The sequence below is a fragment of the Pagrus pagrus genome (assembly GCF_965226575.1).
Source record: "Pagrus pagrus genome assembly, chromosome: 1".
NCBI lineage: Eukaryota > Metazoa > Chordata > Actinopteri > Spariformes > Sparidae > Pagrus > Pagrus pagrus.
In genome coordinates this window covers 28,364,609-28,391,017 of record NC_140185.1, presented here as the reverse complement: position 1 = coordinate 28,391,017, position 26,409 = coordinate 28,364,609, and the positions used below count along the sequence as shown (strand labels likewise).

General features: G+C 39.7%; 1 protein-coding gene across 2 annotated transcripts in view; it reads left to right on the top strand.

The window, feature by feature from the left end:
- The window catches only part of ush2a (Usher syndrome 2A (autosomal recessive, mild)), a 196,117-nt gene that overhangs the window by 62,525 nt on the left and 107,183 nt on the right, over positions 1-26,409 (top strand). For both annotated transcript variants that reach the window (XM_084361215.1, XM_084361216.1), the window contains exons 28-42: positions 1,194-1,300; positions 1,911-2,034; positions 10,964-11,094; positions 14,166-14,292; positions 14,800-14,901; positions 15,284-15,472; positions 16,040-16,170; positions 16,292-16,565; positions 16,943-17,167; positions 18,038-18,118; positions 19,481-19,669; positions 21,026-21,166; positions 22,374-22,449; positions 22,835-22,920; positions 24,148-24,307. In XM_084361215.1, the coding sequence (XP_084217341.1) occupies positions 1,194-1,300; positions 1,911-2,034; positions 10,964-11,094; positions 14,166-14,292; positions 14,800-14,901; positions 15,284-15,472; positions 16,040-16,170; positions 16,292-16,565; positions 16,943-17,167; positions 18,038-18,118; positions 19,481-19,669; positions 21,026-21,166; positions 22,374-22,449; positions 22,835-22,920; positions 24,148-24,307 (2,143 nt within the window). The remainder of the gene's footprint in view (positions 1-1,193; positions 1,301-1,910; positions 2,035-10,963; positions 11,095-14,165; positions 14,293-14,799; positions 14,902-15,283; positions 15,473-16,039; positions 16,171-16,291; positions 16,566-16,942; positions 17,168-18,037; positions 18,119-19,480; positions 19,670-21,025; positions 21,167-22,373; positions 22,450-22,834; positions 22,921-24,147; positions 24,308-26,409) is intronic.

Sequence of the window (26,409 nt, the reverse complement as noted above, 5' to 3'; positions counted from 1 at the left end):
TCTACTAGGTTGAGTAAATCAGTTATAATACCCTTCAATCTCACAGTCAGACCTCACCCAGGGACACATCAGTACACTGAGGTCAGTCCAGTCTGATCAACCCTCAAAACCAGCGGAGCATGCTCCACTTTGCCACTGGATTTCTCTGGCTTGTGTTCAAAACATGTGCAGATACTGAAAGGCTTAGTTGTTCACAAGATACACATCTTCTGCAGATTGTCACGAGTAACTGCTTCCCATCTTAAAGAGCGCTCTGTAATTTTGAAGCAGTCACATTGTTACATTTTCATGTGTGCGTGTGCGTGTGTGTGTGTGTGTGTGTGTGTGTGTGTGTGTGTGTGTGTGTGTGTGTGTGTGTGTGTGGCACAGTCAATGTTCTAAATGTCACCATAGCTCAATTTCAATAGACTGGTAAGCTATCGATTGGCAGTAATTTATGGTTTGATGTGGCAAGATGAGCCGTCTAAGACAAGCTGTCCACTTCCCTTTTAAGAGCTCTATTAGAACTCACACTAAAGACGGTCCGCATGTGTGTCACCGAGAGCTAATTTACTCCTACCACAGACCATTTAGACCATTACTGAAACACACACACATACACACAGCAGCACAACGATGGAATGACACTTAATGCACACACATCTTTCCCATCTCTACACCAGTCCATCACTTGCTATATTTCTCTCTCCATTCTTATATATCTCCTCTCACCATATCAGCCAGTCTCCGGTTGATTTATTTATGATACGTTTTGAAGCAGCGGCTCCAGTCGCTACCGGTATGTTTCAAAAGGACATTTAATTTAACATCTAAAGTGAAAGAAGGAAATTAAATTGACCCTCTGTTAAATGAAATGGGACTTTTGTCCAGTCTAGACACATAGAAGGTATGAGAGGAATGAGCTAAAGACATGTTTCTACTGAAAAACAAAACGTCAAGATCACAGAATCATTTTATTAATGATTACAACCACAACATTAAAATACTTTTGAGTATGTTGAGTAGGTTTGGTTCATTGTTTCTATGAACTCACATTTTAGATATATTTAACAAACAAAACACAGAGTTGTTAAAAGTAAAGAGGCAGATCACAAATCCACATAACTTAAATATCTGATTAAAATATCAGGATTGTTGTTTATTGCATTGAGGTGACAATCAGTCTCATTTTCTTCTTCTCTCTCTCTCTTCAGCTCCAACAGGACTGTCTCCACCTCGGTTACATCCAGTAAATGAAACCACCATTCAGATAGACTGGGACCACCCAGCGCAACTCAATGGACCACACCCAATATATCAGGTCTGTAAGAGTGTCAGCACACATAGATAAAGTCAAGCCTCGTTGTGCTGCTAGCATGGCTGTAGACTTGACATTTGAACCTGAAGTTACAGGTGTATGATTTTCACTGAATTTCAGCATGTGATTTCATATTATTCACAATTAATCACGATTTATGGCTTCAGTTTTGGTTTAAATCAACAATTTGACCACCCTAAAATAAACATTTGAGTGTTATTGCTGTAATAGCTTTTTATTGCTTTATTATCATTACCTCTCCCAAGCTGGTTATGTTTTCACCTGTGGCCGTTTGTTTGTTTGTTGGTTGATTAGATTGTTGGCAGGATTACACAAAAACTACTAAATGGTTTTCAACGAAACCTAAATGGACGAAGCTTTTTCGTACTTTCTTTAACGTTGTGAGATTTATAGAGAGAGATCATTTTGTGGATCTTGAATAATGAATAATGCATTGATCTTGATGAGAGAAATCAGACCTATTTGGGTGGCTGGTATGTATGACTGAGTATAAAAGGGCACTGTTGGGCCTTGGCACAGGTATGTGCTATACTGAGTGCTGTTCTAGTTATTATAATTATATTTTTGTTACATATTAACCCCTTTTTTCCAGGTGGAGAGGACAGATGTCACTTTGTCTGACCCACAAGCGCCTGTTGTCAGAGGAACCAGATTCTCTGGAAACAGTTACTACCAGTTTCCCAGTGATTCGCTTCCTGTCAACACAGACTTCACAGGTAAGAAAGTATGTAGGTGCATGCAGATGTGTGTGTATGTTTCAGAAAATCGACAGCATGTGTCTGTATTGCTATATACTGTATGTACACGCACACATGCCTGAGTTTGTTGGTATGTTTTTGTGTTGTTCAGTCTAGTGACGTTCTTTTAGAATGACTTCCCCAGTCATCTTAAAGGACAATTATCTTTCTGTTTACCAGCATCATTAGAGGGTTGAGCTGCACAGCCAAACATGTTCTGCTTCATCTGAGAACATCACCCAGTCTGACGCTCATAATTAATGACTGCTGATACTAATCAGTGGGATTTGAGCGGGCAAAGCTCTTCGATGCCACTTGAGATTACTTCACTGTCCTGCACAAACCTTGTATCACCAGTTATGTCTTCCTGTGTGGACATAATGTTTAAATTTAGGCCTTAGATAAAAACATTTACAAGCCACGTTAAAACTGTATAACAAAATGACAAAAATGTATTTTCATTCTCTAGTTTCAACTAGTTTTCTAAAACTGATGACACATTCGTGACTTGCAGATCAAAGTTTTCATCTGTAATCCTTATGTGACTGTGATCAGCCATAATTGAGTCAACAAAGCTCTCTGTGTCGGTCACATAATCTTGTTGCATAAAATACCCAAATATGTTTGCCTCCCACAATTTGGGGCTCTATGTACCGTTCATTTTACATCTGAAATGTTAGGCGCTTACAGCCCAAACAGTATGTGAGTGTTCATGTACTGAAGCGAGAGAAGAGAGAGGGTGACCTTTTAGTGGCTTTTGAGATCAGAATGTAGGAAAAGAGAGTTGAGAATCAAAAAGAGGAAAAGAAACAGGTTGATAAAAAATGGAGTGACCACTTTCATTTGTATTTTTAACTTAACTACAACCACTCAGCTTTATTAATGAATTAACAGTTTTTTATACACACAAATGCTTCCTTAACTGACTGGTCATTAAAAAATACATTTTTAACAAAGGCCCGTTTGAAGGTCACAAAGAGATTGAGAGAGAATCAAAGTAGAGAGGCAAGCTGCCCTAAAAGAGAAAAAAATAATCAGTTCAAATCAAATGAATGACCTAGAATGATCCGTTATTAGAATAAGAATATATTTGATTTTGTGGGGGGTAAAAACAAAATTTATTTTTTTTGTCATTCAATATCTGTAGATTTAACTTGTGTGTTCTTATGGATGTGAGTTGTCTGAATGTGCATGACTATATGAATGTGAAGCAGGGTGTGGCTGAAGTAGAGCATGCATACTCAACAAGCCTTTTTTGGATTACAGTTAGATCACAGATCAGATATTGTTATTATGATGTCACACTTGTGACCTCCTCTTTGTCCTCTACAAACTTACTTCCATAAAATAATATGGTTCACAGTTTAAGTTGAATGGTAAAACAATGTCCAGTTGTCTTTATGCAATTCAGTAAAAAAACATTTCTGGTGAAAAGATAACCAATCTCTTTAGCTGTTTTATGTCTTTATTCTTTCCTCATGGTTCCTGGTTCTTATTCACTGCTCTCTCTCGCTGTGTTTTTATCCCACATCAACAAATGATGACTTTTGATCTTACCCATGTCCCTTCAGCACAAAGGTAAATAGATGTCTCTGAATACTGCCAGCAAATAGATGATGATTTTTGCTATCGAGGGGTGCCTCTCATCTCCTCCACTCTCCTCCTTCATAAAGGGTAATGGATCAGACAATCACTTTCAGACCGGATCTATTCTGGACCATGAATGTGTCGGCAGTCCTCAAACCATCGCCCTTTTACAACCATCAATACTAATAGCATCATCTACAGACAATTATTCCCATCGAAGCGCATGGAACAGCGAACAAATCAAAGCCAAATTGGATTATGAATGTAATGCAGTGTAATGCCCCCTCGAGAGTCAATTGATCACAGAGGAGAGACTCGTCAATCGCTGATGCCTGGTGGAAACCTAGTAACTCAGACAATGACAACTGTACATTTTTATAAGTCAAATCTTTCTATAGTCTCTTTAGTTCAGTTTCAAATTACAACACCTCATATTTCATCCAGAAAACATCTAAAAATTTTGACAATGCATTGCTTGGAAATGTTGTTCTTGAGTCTTGAAAAAACTTCATATATGATGTTCCTTTTTTCTCCAATGGCAGCAGTGATGGAAAACGCAGATCATTTTTCTCCATCAACATTATGCACCATTCTGGGAATTTTAATAATATGTTGTTTCCATAAATTGCTCATTCAGGTTCTTTCCTGCAGGCTTTCTCATTTCCTGAAATGTGAATTAAGACCACCTTGTTGAGCACGGCCAATTTTTTTAAATCATAAGATTAAGATGTAGCATGTAAAATCACATGATAGTTGCCCTTTCACCTGTAATTTTATGGCCTCTATACTTAAATTATTTTTGGCTAAATAGGTTGCTTTCCATGGGCAATTATTGTGATAGAAGTGGAGCTTTCCATAAATGATAAGTCTGCTCACTTGTGATTGACGACGCTTCATAATGCTGAATGAATTTAGGGCACTTGAGGTCAATATTTACTACACTGAATCTTACTTTAGATACAACAGGATTATAACCATATGCAATCATGCTGGGATTATGAATACCCTGTAAGTGGTTGTTTCCATAAATGCATGTTAGTCAATTCATCTTATCTGTAATGCCTCTGTATCTTAAGCCCCGCAATATGACTCCCTGCTCTCCACGTTCCTGTCTGAATTAACGACACTGTGCGTCTCAGTTCTGAGTGGAAAACAATATTATTCAATAATCTATTTAAATGGATACTGGTTCAAAACAGATTATGCAGTTCTCTCTCCTCATTTGTAATTGTTCAGTATTTGAGTCTGAAATGGGCTGATTGAAATGAGGATGACGGCCTGCTCATATTTTCACTAATCTGGATGTATTTCTACAACCCACAGCAAATGAAGAGAGATGAAACATCACAAACATAGTTTCGAAAAAAAAGCTGAAAAAAAATGAATGCAGGAACAAATAGACTTGGATAATTTCCAGACACGTCTAATACAGTACACTGTTGCTGCACCACTGCAGCAACTGAGCAGGAAAGAGGGAAATGTTAAATGATACAAATTATTTTTCCTTAATTAATATGATTGATTGCCAGGCATTGACGTTGAGAGGAGAGGGGGAGAAATGTGTGAAGGGAAAGTTTGCACAGACATCATTAGTTTTTCCCCATTTAAAGATTAATCAGAAGAGGCTGGGCTCTTTAATTCTGTCATTTGTATATTTAATGGGCTGCTGCAGAATCTATGGGTGTAATTAGCTAGCTGCCGCGCTCTCATTAATACGCCAGGCTCTGATTAATGCCAGCACAGAGCTAACATGACTGGAGTTATTCAGGTTATGTTGTGTAGATGATTGCACACAACCTCCACTGTTTACTGAGACAGAAAGAGGAGAAACAATACAATAACATATGAAACAATACTACCTAATAAATGAGATTATACTTAAAAATGGCTGAATATTGTGACTAGTTAGTATTGCATAGTGTAGAATATAACATGAATCCTCTTTGTTCACTTAGGCACAGTTAGAGCAGTACATTAAGTTTGAACAATAAACTCAATTTAAAACAGTCCTTTATTATTTTTAATTTACAAAAGCCTCAATTTAAACAACATAATTCTCTGTCTTAACAACTCTGGAATTAATGGTGTGAGTATAATTGGTTTTATGTACTTGTAGGTCATAAAACGTGTTCTTTACAGTACATTAAGTAATATATCACTCGTGAAAAAAACTTCCACATTTTAACACAACAGCACAGGTTAGTTTTATTGATAAAGGTCTCTCAAAGTAATCCTTTTTCATACTCTTCATGTTCTGGCCGGAAAAGAAGCTGGGCTGACACAGGTCGTGAAGTTCATTGTATCATTGATATGGTATATCAAATTTAAAAGTAATTAAATGATTTAGATGTGGTCACTTTTTTACAATCATGAATTTATCAAATGTTTAACATTAGGTTGTGACATGTTTTGTATGTAGAAATGAAGGTCTGCTGTGGAAAAAGTTTGTTTATACTGAGCACGTGTGTACCTGTGAAACTCAGGTGCTTACTGAGCATGTGCATGTATGCTTGCGTGTACTCTGTATGTGTAACAGAGACACCTGTCATGATGTATGCTCAGGTTTGTCTGTTGATGGCTCCAAAGTGGTTGTCATTGTGAAGTAGCACAAGTCCTGTGGGGGAATCTGAAGGAAGTAATGCTGAGCACGAGCAGTATCACTCAGATACTGTACATTTGGACCGAACACTTTGGCTGAACATGTGTTGACAGTCTATCCCTCCCTGTTGCAACAGACTCACACAAACATGCTGCATATTGTATCCAAACACCAACAGTTGTCTATTGTGACCTTAAATGTAACTCTTTTAAAAGTTATTATAACAGCGTGTGCACAAAATGCTCAGTTCTTTCAAAGATCAACAAATATATATATAAAGATACATTAGTAGTCACCTTTACCTATTTCAAATAAGGTCAGAAGTATTTTAAACAATCCTTACCTTATTACTGCTATTTGGAAATGCTGGATTGGACCTCTGAATAATATATTCAAAGAGGAAACTCGCATCCTGGAGTGCTGGGTTCATCATAAGACAGCAGAGAAGAGCACAACGCATTACAGCAAAATTCCAGATATTGCCCAACATTCTTTTATATGAAGATATAATACACCATTTAATGTACCTGACCATTGCACACCGCGGTTTTGTATCGTATAAAATCTACATAAACGTCTGTGCTGATAAGGCAGGAATAATAGTGATGCTACTTTTCCACTGTCAAATCCTATGAGTGTGTGCTAAGGTCCCATCAGCCTGTCTCATGTGTACAGGGATAGTATATGTGTGTGATGGAATATGTATCTCTCATGTCCAGGTCCTCTCAGTTTGATTATATGTTTGTTGTTGTTTACTGACCTTTAGAAAGACAAAAATGCTGTTACAATTAGAGCCCGTCCAATTAATCAGTTTGGACAATATAATCGGCTGGTATTGACATATGGGTATCAGCGCATATGTTATCAGATATGTGCTGAAATGAAAACTTTTTTTTACAGCATGTAATGCAGAAAGATATGCTTGGGGTAACTTATAATTATTAAATTATTAGTTTACTGTTTCAGTGTACTCAAAAAGTTTATTCTTGAAAAGTTCAACTGAAAGTGCTTGAAAAAAAGAGCATGAATGTATATATTCTTTGAATATAATAATATTGGTCGATATATATCGATACTGGACCTTTTTACTCCCAAATATTGGTATCAGCCTCGTCCCCAAAAAAACAGTATCGGTTGGGCTGTAGTTAGAGTTAAGCATCAACAATAAGTAGACCAAATTTAGAATAGACTAAAAATTTCAAACACAACAAATTTAACATTAACTACAGTCACAAGTAACAATGAATAACTGTTGACAGTGTTAAAATGTTGAAAAGAGACGTGCGAAGGAGCAGAGTTGGGAGTGAAAGGGGTAAAGAAAAAAACAGATAAAGATCCAAGGATAGAAAACACATTCAGATGAGGCAATGGGTGGAGAGAGGGAGAATGAAAAGGTCAAGAAAGAGAAGAGGAAGGTTAAAAGCGAATGGAAGAAAGAAAGAAGCTATGAGAGATCAGGAGAGAGTGCCACAGAGAGAAGGTTAAAGGGGGATAATGTAATGTCACGTCTCTGTCATGACTTCACTCATCTCTGTGGTGACAAGGTCATGAATGTAAATGACAGATGCCTGCCTGATGCACAGAATGCAAGTCCAAATGTAAAGAACGTCTTTGTCTCAGCTGTGTACTTCTAACACAGTTATTGTACATTTATTTCCATTTAGACTTGTTATACGTCATTAACCAAAGTAAAACTATTGATTTTGTGCACTATTGATATTCAGTTCATATGTGCACTGTCAAAATGGGACAATTTCACATTTGTTTATATCCAAGGTGCTTTTCACCCCACAACTCTTTCCTGTCATTCTGTCACATGTATACAATGTACACAGTTCATCATCTAAATCACTTGTATCCTAGACTAAATGGAAATGCTAAACATGTGATGTGTTGTGAGCCACATTTTAATATAATGTGATGTTTGGCAAAAGTAAAAAGATTCAGTCTAAGCCCCATTCAGACTGGATTTACTTCTTCAAGAGAGGTGGGGTGATTTTAACATCACCTATGCTGGTCAGTATTTTTAATCCCATCTGGCGCAAATACAATATAAGGATCATTTTCCTCCCCAACCACAGTAATAATTACTGCTGCAATTACCCACTGTTTTTCAGCGATCTCCTAGTCCTCTTGTAATTTAGGTCTTGACGTCCTACTATTTTGAAAAGGATCTCTTGAGTCCTTCTACTTTCTCTCCTTTTGTATCAGCTCAGTGTAAAATTAGACTTTGTGTGAATATTAAGAAGTAAAAAATGTTTTTTGCTAATTTGATAGATGGAAACATGCTAATACCAACATACAGGCCTATTTGGAAACCAATGCAAGAAAAATAAAGACCATCAGCAGAGTAGGAGCTCATCCTATGTGCTGTTTTAATGCCAGCTACAGGTATCTACTGCAACTCTTTTCGGAGCCCTGTTTTTATTGCCTGAATTTGTTGACATTTTGGCAATTTCGCAACTTTAAAAGTATGGCAAATTAGCTCTTAACAGTTAGATATAGATTTTCAATAAGCTAATACTTGATTTGACTTGACTTACATACTGCAGAAAACTTAAAACATTTGTTGATTCTCAGGCAAAAGAAGCGTCTTTTTAGCTATGATTGCTCAGCAGATGTTAATTTACGATCGGAGATAGAGATAACCTGGAGATGTCCCCTATAACTCTCCTGCACTCTTCTGGGGAGGCCTCTCGCTTCACTTATAGCTTCGTCTTGCTGAATGTCCATGTCTGTACCAACCTATGCTGTTATTTCCCAATGGTTAAAATGCTGTCTGGAACAATTAGTTAAATTACAGAGGAGCATGGCAAACATTTCCTTCCCCACCTCTTCCTGTAATGTTGCCTCAAATGCACAATGTGAATACACTGAAATGGCATCGATGCTGTTATAGGATCAGTCACCCAAATACGCACCTCTAACCCATCTACCTGCTGCCAGGGCTGTTGCCAACACTCACTGTGATGCTGCTTGTAGACCTACAGGCTTTATATCAGAAAGGGTTGGCCGGATAAATGGAATCTTTTTTAATGTAAGACATCTGATAGATTTCAGATTATAGGCTAAATAAATAAGATTGACTTGAATTGACAAGTGCAAGTTAGTTGCTATATGTCAACTATTAGCATAACGACATATCCAGATTCAAATAGATCCAGGGTAACAACACTGAAAAAGTATTTCTCATTCAAAATGGTGTGAAAACCGGGAGCTTTGAAATCTGTATTCATCTTGAGCTTGCCATGTAACTGTTTGACTTCTCTCTATGTTAAGTGAATTCACACACTAATTATTTTGCCAACACCGGCTTCAAATGAACCCTGGACTGCCTCCATTCAACTCCTCAGATCTTCCCACACTTCTGTTCCCTTCAGAGACAGACAGAGCTGAGGAAACGCACACGTACAGACACACACATAAAATCACATCCTCTGTGTCGCTGTGTGGATCTAGTAGTGGATTAAGATCCAATCTCTGATCCATAGTAACATGACAAGACAGCACGCTGGATGAATTCTGTGCTTTACTCTGTGTGTGTGTGTGAGAGAGAAAGAGAGTATGTGTGTTAGAGGTCCTGCTGGTCTAAGAACCCACAAGTTTCCCACATTGCTGAAGCTTTGATTCACAGTATGCACAAACAAAATGAGGCACCCCACCATTAAAAAGTCGCAGGACGGCTGTGTTGGAATGACACAGTAGATGCCACCGTTTGGTCAGTTATTTTGCTGCTCAACAATAATTGGGCTTTATCACAGAGATAAAGGAAAACCTTTATGTGAATATATAGATTTTAAACATTTTAATGGTCTCTCGTGATTTATTTAGCAAATCTTTTATAAGTTGCCCGCAAACCTTCATTGAGAAAGTGTTGAAACTTGAAAATACAGGAGGGAAATGTGCTGGAAGCCTGTAATGTTTCTCATAAATCAATTACCAATAGTTTGTTGATTTAGAGGGAAACTTTAATGGGCTTAAAGAATGTTGAGGTCTTTATCTTTCATATGATTTAAAATCGACTATTGTGGCTTTAGGAGATAAAAGCAGGAGATTACAGATGAGAGCTTTTATCTGAGGAATAGGTCTGTCTGCTCAGGCAAGTCTTCTGAAATTCATGTTTTGCCTGAAGTGTCTTAGTGGTAAGATTATCCTAGATGGTTGGCTCTCACTGAAAATGAAGTCATTTTAGAGCTTTGGTGCATTTTGAAAACATTCCTTCTCTTTCTTTTTCTACTTGAAAACAGACAAAGAGGGTATACCTGGCTGCAAAATAGAGTATTGTGCAAGTGGTATTTTTAGGGGTGTACCCTACTCATCTTATGGATTTGAACAAAAGTGTAAAAGTGCCAGAAAGAGGGAGCCAGAAGAGGCCTACCTTATTATATTCAAAGTGATCAGAAAATTAAAGACCATCTTTTTTAGATTAGATGGTAACGATGGGCTTTGTCTGTTATCTGAATGGTCAGATTTAACACTGGGACACTACAGATGTACAGCTAAGTGGCTCCAGCAGAGCTTAAACGGTTCAAGTGCTGTTTCAAGTCTTAAAAGGGACGTATTGCATGGTTCCCCGCTTTGTCAGATTTTAAATGAATTGTTTTAACAACAGTATGTTTAAATTTGACATGTATTGAATGTCTTGTTTAGCCCTTGTTAAATTAATTCCTGAGAACAAATTAAATAAGATTTAACTCTGTCTCCTACTCTGCTTTGTATCAGGTGTCGAGTTGAGTTTCAAGACTCGTTCCCCAGACGGCCTGCTGCTCTGTGCCTTCTCGCCGGGAAGTCAGGAAGAGTTCCTGGCCATTCAGATCAAAAAGGGAATCCCTTACTTTTTGTTTGATCCACAGGTAAGTCAGGTTTATTTCGTACACATTTTAAGAATTTGAGCACAAAGAAGTGTCCTTAGTGGCCATTTAAACAATTTAGTTTTACTAATTCATCAATATTTTTCATCCACATCCCCTATTTGTTTTCATCTCTTACTTTATTATTTCATTCTGCTCACTTTACTTAACTTGCTCACCTTCACCTGTCTTTTTCTCTTTCTTCCTCTGATCCACCTCTGTCTCTGTCTTCCTCTCTTTTTCTACCCATCTCTCTCCCTGTCTCTCTCCCTGTCTCTCTCCCATTTTCTCTCTCACTTGCTCTCATCTAATAAATGTGATCTGTAGCCCCTCATTGGTTTCTGTCAGGGAGACAGGGAGAGGGGAAAAAACTTTGAAAGTGTGTCAACGTTTGAATTGGACTGCAATTAACTCATTCCCTGCAGTCACCACGCGTGAATACCAATTGCAAGCTAATTAAGCTTTGCACCCTTGCGCGCGCGCACACACACACACACACAGCCCTGCTTTCCTTATCCATCCATACAGACACATGTAGAGGGGTTAAAGAGTCAACGACTTCGATGATGAAAGTGATGATGGGAGATGATTACACATACTTCCATGAGGCCACCAACTAATTACACACTCAAACAAACACACACACACGCACAAACTTACACTTTTGTTCCTCATCGCTATAACTATACAATCCTTGTTATCAAAAAGACCTGATCAAAATGTAACCATGGGATGTATCTCTGTGTGCAAGTGGTGTATGTTGACACGCCGTGTCAATGTGTGTGTCTGCGGTTGTGTGTGCTGCTGGATGTAGTGTATGTGTGTCTTCTCCAACTGGGTTGATTCCTTTGTTTAGGCTAGTTTGGGGTAATTAACAGTGGGAGTGGTGTCACGGCTTATTAGTGTTCCCCTAGATACATATAGCTGGGCCCATTACTTCCCCCTATTAGCCTGTTGAGCTAGCCTAATGGGATTACTAGTGCAGGGGGGGTAATTTAGCATGACACAGGAAAGTGATATGCTCATAAATATGTGCTCATGTGCTGCCACACACACACACACGCACACACACACAAAGTACACAGAAGCAGATGAGCACTCAAAAGTGTTTCCTTTCCTTTCACACGTAGAAGATAGAGACCAAAACATTTGAGTTAACTTACTGTCACGAACTGTTTAACACAAATGCCAAAACACACACTCACACACACAGTTTACACTCTATTGATGCAGGTGAGTAGTGTTTCATGGACCACTGGTTGCCTCAGTCTATAGAGGTGTATGTAGCAACTGGTAACTACAGTGTCTGTCACAGGCTGTAATCTTGTAATACAGGTGTAGAACTCATTACAGATTTTAACACTAGCTAGTTAGCTGTCACTGTCTGTTCAATGCATGTACTGGCACACAGCTTTGCTTGTCAGCCACAACAGGGTTAGAGAGATGCAGTGGCTTTCAGATAGTTAACGGTAATCTTGTCAGCAGGACAGGAATATAAAACTGTTAGTACTAGGCTTAATAGATGCCCTGAGACTGACACATACCCATTGGAAATATAATGGCAGCAGGTAGAGGGCTTGAGGTAATCGAAGAATAAGCGCTTACTACAAGTTAAGACAATAGGACACGTTTTAAGGCCTAAATAGCGTTGGACTGACATCAACAGGAAGATTATTCCAGAGGAGGGGGGCACAATAGTGGAAGGCTATGAACCATCTGACTTGCTTTTAGCTGTGGGGACAGACAGGAACCCTGTATTCACAGGCACATCAACTGTGTATCATCAGCGTAGTAGTAAAAATGAATTTCATGCCTACGTATAATTTGGCCAAGAGGTGAAATATATATATAGAGAAAATGTGAGGGCCTATATCCCTGAGGAGTTTTTGAAAAGCTGGTGGTTGAAAATGCCACTGTGACGTGGACAGAAGGTCAACACCATTATAGCCAACATTTTTTATTTATCTACACTGCTGAGGATCTGGATTAAGTTTGCAATATGTTGTAGTGAAATGACTGTGGCAAAAATGGGAAACAGAAAAAATGTGAAAGGCACGAGATGCTTCAGTTGAGACAGTGAGACATGAGGACACAGAATTGGAAACAACAATCCGGATGTCATCTGTTGTAGGAGTAAGAAACAACTTAATACTGTGTATTCAAGAAATTGGGCATTCTCACACAACAATTGACGCACACCTCAGTCAAGTGCTGTACAACATTGCAGGCTTAAGGGACCAACACTGTCATCACAGGTTTCTGCCCACCAGTTCTAAAGGCCTTGCTAAAGAGCACCTCAGTTGTAGCTTCAGGAAGAGTTGAGTGTTAGTTGCTTCCCCTGCCTGCATCTCTCAGGTGAGGGATTCAAACGGTGTGTGTGTGCATGTGTGTGCAAAAGAGAGAGGGAAGGAGAGAGAGAGACAGAGAGAGAGAGAGAGAGAGAGAGCGCTGGAGAGACTCCTCCCATGTTGTCTTGTTAAGTAGAGCTGTCTAGAGATGGTAGTAAAGATGTCAGAGGCTGATATACTCTGGCATTCATACATTTATTGATCTCATCATTAAATCTTCATCACTGTGTGTGTGTCTGTGTGTGGATATACTGTATGTTGTTTGTGAGAGTGTGCACGTACCCGTTACTCTTGTTTTACTACATTACTCTTTGCCTACTTGCTAAAAGCTGATCACAACAATGATGTCATACTTAATAGGTAGCAAAAAGCCCTGTAACAACACTTTGATGATTATATGTGCATGTTCGTGTCCTCTTGAGGCTGGTGTGTGTGCGATGTGTGTCATCGATCCTTAATGTCTAACCTTGTTCGCACAACAGAGGGATAAAGAAGCGATAATTTAAAATGTAACAAAGTGAGCATGTTTGATTGGGCTATGATTTGAAAAGTGGTCTCTTTTGAGCCAGAGGTCACAGAATTACCTAAGCGATTACTGTATGAAACGTAGTTGTGAGACCTGGTCAGAGTTAGAAAACAAGCATCAGTCAACTTGATGCATGAAACACCTTTAATGTATATTTGTTTTCATTCTTGCCTGTATTATATGTATGTTTGTGTGTGTAGGGCTCAGCGGTGGCTGTGAGTGTGCAGGGTGATGGAGGGCGCCGCTACAATGATGGACAATGGCACAGCATCATAGCTACGAGGCGAGGGGCCGTGGGAACAATCGTTGTGAACAATCAATACAGAGGTAACTCTTCTCATATTCATACTGACCACTATGTGCATCTGCTTGAGTGTGGGAGTGTGTTAAAATGCGAATGTGTTTATGCTCGTTCATATATGCGTGGATGCGCACATGCAGTGGGAGACTTACAAGTACTGTATGTGTGTATATGTGTGCTTCTATGTATGTAAATCCCCGAGCTCTGTATGGAGGTATTAGTCAGGTTAATCCCAGCCACTCTGTGTCTGACGAGAAAAATACTGCTTCACACACAGAAACACTCAGTTGTTAACAAATGCGTTATTAATTTTTTTTCTGTACAGAACATAACCCTTTGCTTATTTAGTCTCACTCTTCTACTTTCTCGCTCTCCCTTTGGTTGCTTTTACCCACTGTGTACCGCTCCGTCTTATATCTTCCATCCCTTTATTCAAATGTGTCCCTTTTTCTTTTACCTGAATGCTCTGGTTTCATATTTACTCTCACCAATACATAATTCCACACTTTGTTTTTTTGCCCCACCGTCACCAGGAAGTGCATCAGCTTCCAGTGGCAGCACCATTATAGGTGAGAACACAGGAGTTTTCATTGGAGGGCTGCCTGAAGACTTTACTTTGCTAAGAGAGGATTCAGGTAAGTTCATCATCACCCCTTTTAATTTTGAAAATGTGTTTTTCAAAATTTTTGACATCTGAATTTGGGTTGACTCTTTTTAATTTATTCTCAATGGAGGAAATTATATTTTGCTAGAATTCTCTTGAGGCAGCTAGTGCTACATCCCTGGATTACACAGGAGTCCTCTATCTTCCTCAAGTAATTTAGGTACAGATATAAACATTTTAAAGTCTCCTTGTTGAGGTCCCGCCTCACTACAACCAGACCAACTTACTGCCTTTATAAAATGTATCATCATTCTCATATTCAGGCACTGATCGTTGGTAACTTCTAGTCATTGTTATAGCATGTAGTGAAAACCTTTTTGAGTTATGGAACATGTCCTTGTGTGTCTTACCAGGTGAGGCCCGGTTAGTGCAACAGGGTTTCTCTGGTTGTCTCAGAGACGTTAGTTTTAAGATGACTGACGGCCCCTCAGAGGAATGGAAATCTCTGGACTGGACAACAGCCACAAAGAAGTTGGCAGTTTATGAAAGCTGGGAGGGATGCCCTGTTCAAACTGAAGATGGAGCCCATTTTCTGGGTCATGGTAGGACCTTATCCATTGTTGTGTATAATATAAAAGGTTACGTGGAATAATAATGTACATTGTAGCACAATCCTCATACTGTGATATCTCAACATAACATGCAATAGGGTATTAGCATTGCAGAGAAAATCTTCTTTCATGAGCAAGCTGTTTTCAGACACAACTTTAAGTGAATGTTTAGCATCCGTGATACACTGGCAGCACTATATCTTAATAAGCTGCTTGCTGCTGATGTTGGTGATAATGAGGTTGTTGTTTCATGTTGATAAATATGATGATGATAAGTTAATTGGTCTCTGTGTGAAAGATCAGGTTCATCAGTGTACATTTCCTCCATTATTGCTTTGTAAAGGGCCTACTCATCCAATCCTCTATTTGTCACTTTTGAATATTTGTGACAAAAATGTTTTAAACTTAAACATGTCGCACATTTTAATCATGATTCAAAATTTATATTTGCAAAATAAAGGGTGCAAACCATATTTACATATTCCCGACGCAGTGAAAGAAGTTGCTTCCTTTCTGTAGCCCTTAGCCTCTTATATTGTCATTTCCTCCTTGTTTTAGGTTACTTGGAGATGGACAGAGATGTATTCAGTGGAGGACGGGACTTTGAAATTTCTATGGATTTCCGAACGGACCAGCTCAATGCACTTTTGCTCTTCACATACAATACACAAACTGACGACTACATGCTGGTATGGCGCACAAACCCACCATAAATTATTGTTTAAATGCTGTGAATACTCAACTAAAACACAAGAAATACTTGACAAAGCCTTAACTTGTGATATTTTGTTTATTGGTGTGTATTTTTAGGTGGAACTGGAAGGCGGTCTCCTGTCCTTCATTCTTGCCTCTGAAGGTCATGTGACTGAACTAAGCATGTGGGTGGGGCTAAGCTACTGTGATGGAGACTGGAAACTGTTTTCATTGGCAAAACGTGGCTCGCTTATCTCTGCTGCAGTCAATGATTGGGCAGAGGAGACAAGGGGAGGAGCAGCGAGGCTAAGAGTCGATTCTCCGTTATTCTTGGGGGGCGTGCCCACGGAGCTCATACATCCTGCTCTGGACAGCAGAAGTCACAAACACGGTGAGATATACTGTATATACAGACAAAGTATAAGTTCATTCAGACAATCACAAGTGCAGGTGTTTGACCTAGAAGACCTAGAAGGGGTTTAATATTAAATATAATGGTGGCCTCATTATCCTAAGGAGTTAAGGGAATTAGTTTATAATGTATGAGCGTTAACCATGTAAATATCAGAGTTGGGGACGATGGTGCTTACTTTAACTATTTAAAATGTAAAATGGAGACATGCATTTAACAAAGTTTTCAGAAAGATGTACTCTTCTCACATTCTCCTCCCCTTTCTTCTCTGTTCTCCTCCTCTTTTTCTCCCCTTCCCTTTTTGCTTTTCCTCTCCTTCTTCTTCTCTCCTCCTCTTCTCCTTTGCTCTTTCACAGGCCTAGGAGGTTGCATAAGGGGTCTTACCATACGAAGTGATGAAACAAACCTGCCTCTCAGTCAAAGTGTTAATCTCTTTGTTGCCTCCCGCCGTTCTGTTAGAGTCTACTTAGATGGCTGTCCCACCAGTGAAAGTCGGTACAACTGCAGAGGAAACGATTCAGTGTTGGTGTATAGTGGGAGAAGGACACGAGCCACAGATTATAGTCTACAGCCTTTCACTGGTAACGATGCACAGGATAAGTACATATACATAACTACACAAACACAGAGCCAAGACTTTTTTAAAAACAAAATTTGTGACAGACCGCCATCAGATGTCAAACGAACAATAACAAAGAGCGTGGCGTTGACACTCCTGTCTTTGTCGCAACAGACAATTAAAAAAACAGCATTCAATCAAAGGAGCACTCAAGTAAATTTGCAATCAGCAATCAAGCTTATTACTAAAGGGCAATTACAAATAACAGTTATAAAAGAATAGTATTTAATAGTAGGAAGAATTCTGTTCGGGAGGTTCCTTGTTCACCACCTCGTATCCAAAATATCTAGGTTGCAACATAAGAACAAGTCCAGGGATTGTTTTTTTTCTTTGCAGATGAGTTTGTATTCTCACACAGTCAATAAACTGTACATTAGAGTGCTCTGATTCAAGCTTATACTGGGGACATGACTATGCTCCAACATTGACTAACACAGGGTGCATACTAACAATTAACCCTGTCTGTTCAAAATAAGATAGATAAAAATCTAATTTTGGAGAGGAGGAACTGGGTGTGGTTGTAGATGAGGAAGAGTTGGACTAAGTAGATGTCATGTCAGTTATATGGGTACACTTTGGCTTATTTCAATAATAAGAGCAACACTGTGGGAAGACAGAGTCTTGTGGACCGGTGTTTTTAATAAGATAATTGTGTCTAAATGTATCTGTTGTAAATCTGACAGTCTTTATTGATTTTAGGTGATACAGACAAGATGTGATCTATCTTTTTGTAGATATTTTTCAAATATATTTTCTCTTCATGTAACCCCTGTCCCATGTGCGTCCCACAATCCCTCCTCCTATGTGCAAAAACACACACACACCTTTCAAGAGTACTTGTACAGGTTTGTGGCCTTGGCTACAGGAGGCTGGGCAACCGGACCTTGGCAGAGGGGACGCAGCCTGAGCAAAGGTAACATGTCTGTCATCTCTCCGGCAGCAGCTGTTGTGTGTTTCTTTGTATTGTAAGTCAAATATGTTTCCAGTCATACACACAAACGCAATTGTACAAGTGCATTGGAGTACACAAGCACAGTACACGTTGTCTTTTAAAAAGTTACTAACAAAATGTTTCATTTTGCCCTGATGAGCTGAAACTGAAACATTTTTTACTCTGGTGCATTTTGGTATGTTGGAGCAGGAGTAGATATTCCCCTCCAGTTGACTTTATTCTTTAGTGTTCTCTTTGTCCTTAAGAGATTTTGGATGTAAAACCATGACTATGTTGTACATTATGTGAGACTTCGCCAACGGCAGTGATATTACATGTGCCTGACGGTATGAGAGATTGATAAGGCCTCTATAAAGGGCATCCCAGTAAAAGGCTGTTAACCTAGAATGGCCTGTGTGGTCCCTTGTGTAATATAAAGCTGCTCGTTAGTAGTGAACGATACACTGGCAGGTCTCAGTATACCATGCTATGACCAGAGAGAGGAATGAAAGAGAGAGAGGAAGTGCTAAAAACATTAAGAACTGAGGGGGAAACGAGGTGGATGGAGAACAAGGAATGTGAAGAGAGGAGGGAGGAGGTAGAAGGAGCCACAGAAAAGGAGGCAAGAAGAGGATGGACAGCAAGGAGAGAAGGGTTGGTTGGACATGCGGAAAGATGCAATGTAAGTAGGTAATGAAAAGAGAGAGAAAAGAATAAGATAAAACTTAAAAAGCTGAAGTGGAGAGGGAAAAAGAAGAGTTTGCACTGACAGCCAGTCTCCTCTTGGGCCAAGTCCAGGATAAGTGAGGGAGGGGACAGATGCAAAGATGGATAGAAATATGGATGGAGAGAGAAAATGAAGTTGTTTGTGAGGCAGTAAGATAGACAGAGAGGAAGAGAGGGAGGGTGGAAAGGAGCCGGACCATCCTGATCTACTGTGGGTGTCGAAGAGAGAAAGAAGGGGAGTGCTATGGAGAAAGGAGGGAGGCTGATTGCTGTGAAATATAGCCCAGAATGAATGGCTGGCTGTATTAAATCAGTGCTGAAAAAGTTACTACTCTCATAAATACTATTTATGCTAATGGTGAGGTATGATTTACTGGGCCTATTAAAACACAGAGAGATGGGGGATGCTTTTTCTTTAACCTCATGTGCTCCTGAACTGTTGTTTTCCTTTTTTTCTTTTATACTTTCCTTTTATTTGCTTTTGTGTGGTATCTTTTTTTTTACATGTCTTTCCTGATGTAATTTCTTGGTAATTTCTAATTGCTTAGTTGATCCACACAGTATTTTTCTCTTCATTCTTCTCTCATTTTGACTTATTTTGCCCCCTTCTCTCTCCAGTACCGAGGTCTGTACCACCTCCCACCTCAGTGCAGAGCCTGAACGGCTTCAGTGCCAAGGTGAGCTGGTTGCCACCCACTGGCGACATCAGAGGCCTGATTGACAGATATGAGTTGATGGCCTACGATAGAGACCAGCCAGATGTACCACCTGTCAAAGCCGTGTACCTGGCTAATGGAAATTTCACAGGTAAAGGTTTGATAGGACATTAATTGGATATATACCTTCAGCTGAGATAGATTTTGTTCAGTAGGATCCAGGCAAACATCACAGACAAACACCACAGGTAGCATCATGCGAAACATGTAGCACTGTTTAACTTACTATAGCTGGTTGCGGGCCACTGTCTCGTGAGACCCGTAAGGACATTTTGGCCCTCAGTGAAAACACATTCACACTGCCTTTTTCACTCACTTTACTTCTGTCTCTCATACAAACACACATACACACACACTGTCCCAGGCAACCCTGTTAATGTCTCCTTGGCAAGTCCCCAGCTTCAGGAGACTGTCTCCATTTGGAACAAGACACTCAGGACTACCCCAATGATGTCATACCCTGGCATAGCTCCTTTCTTCTCTCTCTCTTTCTGTTGCTCACTTTTCGATCTTCCCTCGCTTCATCTTTTATGATGATGATGATGTCCGCGTCCGCTGCTGCTATTCGTCCCTCCTCTCATCCACTCTGCCATGTCTCCAGGCAAATATGAAGATGAGCTCTCTGTCTCCGTCTTTCTCAGTGTCTCTCTCGCCGCTGCCCATTCCCTCCCTCTCTCTTTGCCAGACATTAAGTCCACCGTGATAAGGCTTCTTGTTAATTTATGATGGCCTCGACACCTGACTGCGGAATTACACCAACGGCTAAAAAACACAGAAAGCAAATGAGGGTGTAATGGCAGCGGAGTGGGGCCCTGGCCCCTAATTGAATTAAAAGACATGGGTAACAGAGAGAGAGAGGAAGAAAGAGAGAGAGAGAGAAAAAAAAGAGAGACAGGGTGACTGGACACAGAGGGTGAGGAGAGTTGGAGGGGGTGGAAGAGATGAGAGGGGATGTAAAAGAATGACTTAGAAAATACGGAGAGGAGTGGAAAGGGCAGAGACGGCTAGGACAAAAAACATCAGAGAGAGACGACTGAAGCTTTACAATTAGAACAGACTCTCGTTGTTTGCCAAACGCAGAAAGTTTGCTTAGCAACAGCGGCACATAGAAACAAGTAAAGCATTTAAATTGCAGAAGAATGCTGATACATACTCCAGTGACAACGGGTTCGCACTAGAAGGAGACAGTAAAAGGCGTGATGCAGGGTTGGCACAAAGGACCATTAAAGGATAGGTTCACATTTTTTAAACTTCATCTTAAAGTAGTACTCGCATGCCTATATGAATATTACAAAAATGATTTATACGATCGAGCTGAAGCTAATATGAGGCTTCAGCAGTCTGAGATAGCAAAATTAAGTGAGTATCTTCCAAAGTTAGTCTTTTTTCACAAAAGTCCCTTTGTCTTTGCTCTCTGCTTCACCCCCTCTCTCCTCCTCCCCTCCAGGTGTGCTGCCAGGTCTCACTCCATCCACTCGATACATTATCACTGTAAGTGCCTGTAGTCCTGTCGGCTGCACTGAGAGTCTTCATAATGACAATGGTGATGATAATGATATGAGATCGAGCCTCAGAACCCCCGAGGAAGGTAAGGCTGTAAGGCAGAAACACACATATTTACACATACATGCAGCCACGCAGCCATGAACGGGACTCCTGTATTTCTCTATCCCTCACCGGTAGCCTTGATTTATGACTGTTTCTGCATCTGGACACACACAGACACACTTCTAAACACACCCAGGCACTTTATCCTGTCTGCTCAGTGATGAAGACTTTTAGTGCTCAAGAAGAGAGAAGAAGAAAGGCGAGAGAAAAAAAGAGGGACAAGTCCGCATGAAATAAACAGCAGTTGCGAAGGGAGAAGGAGAAGTAAGATGGCTGGATAGGGCAAGACACGAAATGTTAAAAGATTGGAGCACATTGTAACTGAGTGAAAGGCAGATAGTACAGAGCAACATTTCTCTTATATGGGAGGTCATGGAGGTAAGATTACATGTATAAGAGGAGGAAGAGGAAAGCAGAAGAGGAAAAGAGAGATTTTTCTTCATATGTTAGTCGCTACATTAATCTGTGTTGGACTAACTGGCCTTGTTGGGGAGATAATGTGACGGCAGGGGTCAGTGCAGAGACAGCAAAAATCAATCTGAAGTAAAAGAAAAAAAACAGATTACTGTATTGATTCTCACTGAGCACGGAGTTAAGACACTGAACCATGTTACAGAGACTGGAGACAGAACTTATTTATAACTCTGTTTTGCCAAAGTCCATTTTTCAAACACACAAAACCTCATATAGACACATTTTACACACTTTTCTGTGAGCACAGGGACATTTTTTTCAACTTCTTCAATGGGTCAGGGAACAGAAAATTGTCTTTTTCCTCTCCAGTCACTGCAGTGTTTTGAACAGTAATCTAAAACTATGTTGTATCTACAGTAGTGTCATTACATTTCTTTTAATATGTAGAGCATTTTAAATCTGTGACAGCTGATGTTAGAGAATGATAAGATGTATAACATCATCACTCACTTTGTTAACTTCATTGTTTAGTTTAATGCCTTCATTAAAGTAATATTATATCATTTAGAGCCACTGCACCACAAAGCAGTAGTAATGGATTTTTTCCTGATTCAATATATAGATCATTCTATATATTTAGAAATGTTAAACAAAAAGTTGGATAAAAAGGGATAAACTGATATATCACTTGCTTTCATTTACCTTTACCAAACAGTATATTTGTGGTAATATACTTCTTAAAAACAAATATTTTTATTTTCCCTCATTTTCAGCTCCAGATGTTGTCTCTCCTCCAGCTGCAGTCTCATCCCCCTCAGCTCTTTATATTACCTGGGAACCTCCAGCAAGGTAATAACACGATGTGTCAATCCAGAACACTTTTTCTGTTGGTCATTGTTATGTTGTTTATGTGCAAGTTGCAACTCCCTACATATGTAAGTAAATCCTCTGCACTTAAAGCCCATAAATGTCTTTTCTGACCTGTGTCCTACTTCAAGAGAGTATGAAAGAAAGCAGATGTGAAGACATGTATTTTAGTAAACTGAATCATACACCAAACCAACATATTATATAAAAAAGACAGTTGTATCTGCTTTCGTTCAGAGTACAGATTTTTCACCTTGAATTAATATGCTCTGTGTGAACACAACTGAGAGTTTAACATCAAAATGGTGTATATTAAATATAGCATAGTAATATTAACCTCATTTAACTTTTTTTGTTCCAATGATAGGCCCAATGGAGGCATTACAGAGTACCTCCTCTATCACAACAACCAAATGGTCTACAGGGGGAAAGACAGACAACACAACATCACTGGTAAGAAGGAGAGTGTGTGTGTTTGTGTGTGTGTGTGTGTGTGTGTGTGTGTGTGTGTGTGTGTGTGTGTGTGTGTGTGTGTGTGTGTGTGTGTGTTTGTGTGTGTGTGTGTGTGTGTGTGTGTGTGTGTGTGTGTGTGTGTGTGTGTTGCAGCATAGCTGTGACTGGAGGGAAGGGGCCTCGGTGTAAAGAGAAGGGGAAGAGTGAAGAAAAGCAAAATGGAGTGGGGGATTAGCATTTGAAAGAGGAAAGAGCATCTCAGTCCTTACCAAGGGAATAGCACTTTGAAAATGAACGCTAAATACACACGCACACACACACACATGAAAATGAAGCAGCGGAGAAACAAAGAACACTAAACGTTAGCGCACATGCATACACACACTTTGCTTTCAAAGCTTTCACTAAAGAGACTTAAAGAAGGTACGAAACACATGTCACACCGCTGAGACTAGAGTGCTGCACCGGGACACAAATAGATACACACACACACACACACACTGAGACAGACAAACACACACAAATGCACATACAAGACACACTGTCATTGGAACATGTGCACACATACAGTATGCAGTCATGTACATACACTCACATACACAGGAGACTCATCCTATATGGCATTTTATATGAGCAGAATAGATTATCACTCATTTTGATTTTACGTACACACACACACGCACACACACACACACACACACACACACATACACACATACACATTCCCTTAGCAAAACATCACACTGCCCAACACCGCGCGTGTGTGTGTCTTTGTAAGTTAATGAATGCATGAGAGCACATATCATCCATGCTGGGTTAATAATGCCGAGTGTCTGATGTTCACAGTGATTGGAGGGATTATGGACGTAGTAATTATACAGTATGTGCAAGAATAGATCGTGTTACAGAGGGCGAGATTGCAACAGTGAGACAGATGGAGAATAGTTTTGAGGCAAAGATAGAGACTGAAAGAGAAACAACGATTATAACACAGCTGAAGGGAGAGAGGGGGTGCACAGAGGAATTTTTCAGGGGTCTGGGGTTAAAGAGGGTTAAGTCCCCTCACAATAACAAGTCATGGGAGAAACCTTTATGATGTAATTCAAGGTTTTCATTATGTGGACTGGATTGAGTATTGAACCATCATTGTGTTTGTGCTTACACTTATTTCTCTGTCTCCTGCTGTATGTTTGTGTTTGTGTGTGTGTATGTGTGTGTGTGTTTCAGGTCTTGGTGTGTATTCCACTCACGTTCTTGTACTGAGTGCATGCACTTCAGTGGGCTGCACCAACAGTTCACTAGTTACTATGCTGACCTCTCAGCTTCCTCCTGGGCCTCTACAAGCACCAACTCTCACTCTGCTTGACTCGCGGACTGTTCTGGTGGAGTAAGTGTGCACACGTCTCACACACACACACACAGCAGGGCTAAAAAAGCTGCATGACACATCTGATGGCCCTGTATTAGAGAAAGTTTACTAATGCCATTCAATTGATTGATTTTCTGGAATTTTGTGTGTGCGTGTGTGTGTGTGTCAATTGTAAGGATCTGACAGGAATACAGTGTGGGAATAACAGTACTTCAGGGTATATTCTAGCTTTTCATTTGTCTTTTAAATGAAGCATCTGTGTGAAATGAAAAGAAAAGAGAAAGAAGGAGGGCGAGGCAGAGTCAGTGACCTTCTGCAGCTGTGTTTACCATGCAGAATACTCTTCTGCACTTGACCTTTGACTTTCTAGAGGGAAAGGGACTGAGGATGATAGATCTCTGCAATTTTCCATCATCTTCATGTGCGATTGTTCCTGGTTTGTGTGCTTGTGTGTGTATGTATAAAAGTCAATCCGCGTGAAAGCCATTAGTGTCCTGACTGTCACTTACAGTGGGACTCACCGCAGCGGGGCGCAGTGCCACTCATACGAACACACACGCATAAACACAGGCATATCGTCACGCGCATAAATAATAAATTAAGGGTGAGTGAGTTGATGGAGCTGGAAGCACACATTGGTGAGTGTGTGTGGTTCAGATTTGATGATCTTGGTAATGCTTTGACATAGACATGACCATATCTGCCTGAATGTACTGTATGAGTGGCTTACTGACAAAGCGGCATCGAACTGTCTCATTTATGAGTACTTTTCCTTCTCTTAAATTTGTTCAATTAATAATGCCGCATATCTGATTCACAAAATGCGCTCAGGCTTCTGATCTCTTATTGTTTACCTTGTTTTCATTTACAGTTTACACAGCATTCAAACTTTTTTGGAATCAGGATTGTACCTCTTTGAATAGGTTATAATTTGTATTTACCCAGAAGCAGTTGTGTTTCTGTGGAGCCACAAAAGATTATTATTATAATATTATTGTTATCAGTGTACCAGTGGTTCTGAACACATACAACAAATTTTCCTCTTAGAAATCAAAAGAAAATATATCATTCCGTTCAAGAATGAGGCCTGTAATGCCATACAACCGTACTACAAACCATACAAGCGTAATGTGTTTATCTGTAGTCTATTGACAGCTGATGGCATGAAAAACAAATCACTTAGGTGTAATACATCATCCACAAGAATACTGCTGTCTGCAGAACAGGGATATGTATCATACCCTGAGCCTTATTCAGCTATATATTCACCAGGTGTGGGAAGGCTGCGTATTGCCTTGTTAGCACATTAGTAATAGGCTGAGGTTGAGAGATCATACTTGGTCAATACCTCTCTATTGTGTCTGTGAGAAAAGCTGAGAAAAACAGAGAGAGAGAGACAACTGTGAAGAAATGTGAAGATCAAAGAGAGGAAGATAATTTGGGAGTTTTGAGAAATGTTTTTTTTTTAAAGTGAGTGTGTGTAAGGGAGAGGATGAGGGTGAGAGGCTGTGCGAAAGGTTTAGGGAGGCTTCAAGATGCCAACAAAACAATATCAGCAGTTTTATTCCCTGACCTCACCTTACACTGCCATGCACTGACACATTCACTCACACACAAGCAGACAAAGCTGCAAAAAATACCCACAATGTCAGACACCAAAAACTTAGAAATTCTGATGGGACACATGATGAGGATTTAGATAATATGCACCATACCTAACTCAACTAAAACAGTCCTATTTGTTTACTTTTTCTCTGACTTTTTTCATCTTCATTACTTTTAAATGAACCTACTGCATGTTAGGTGCGTGTTTTTCAATTTATTTAATTTTCATGCTGAGAAAGCACACCTCTGTTTCACACTAACTTCACACAACACACTTTTAAAACCAGTGGTTTTCTAAAACCATTACCGCAGTGAATTATGATACAGATTATTACAACTCCCCTTTGATTTAGTTTTTCAAAAGTGGACATACATCACACTGCCAATCGACAGCATATAAATCTTATAATAAATGTGATAGATTAGCCTCAGTGGCTAATTGTGTGCTAACACACACTCATCAGTCATTCAAAAACTGGCTTTTAATGGGAGGAACCAAGAAGGGAATCCATCAC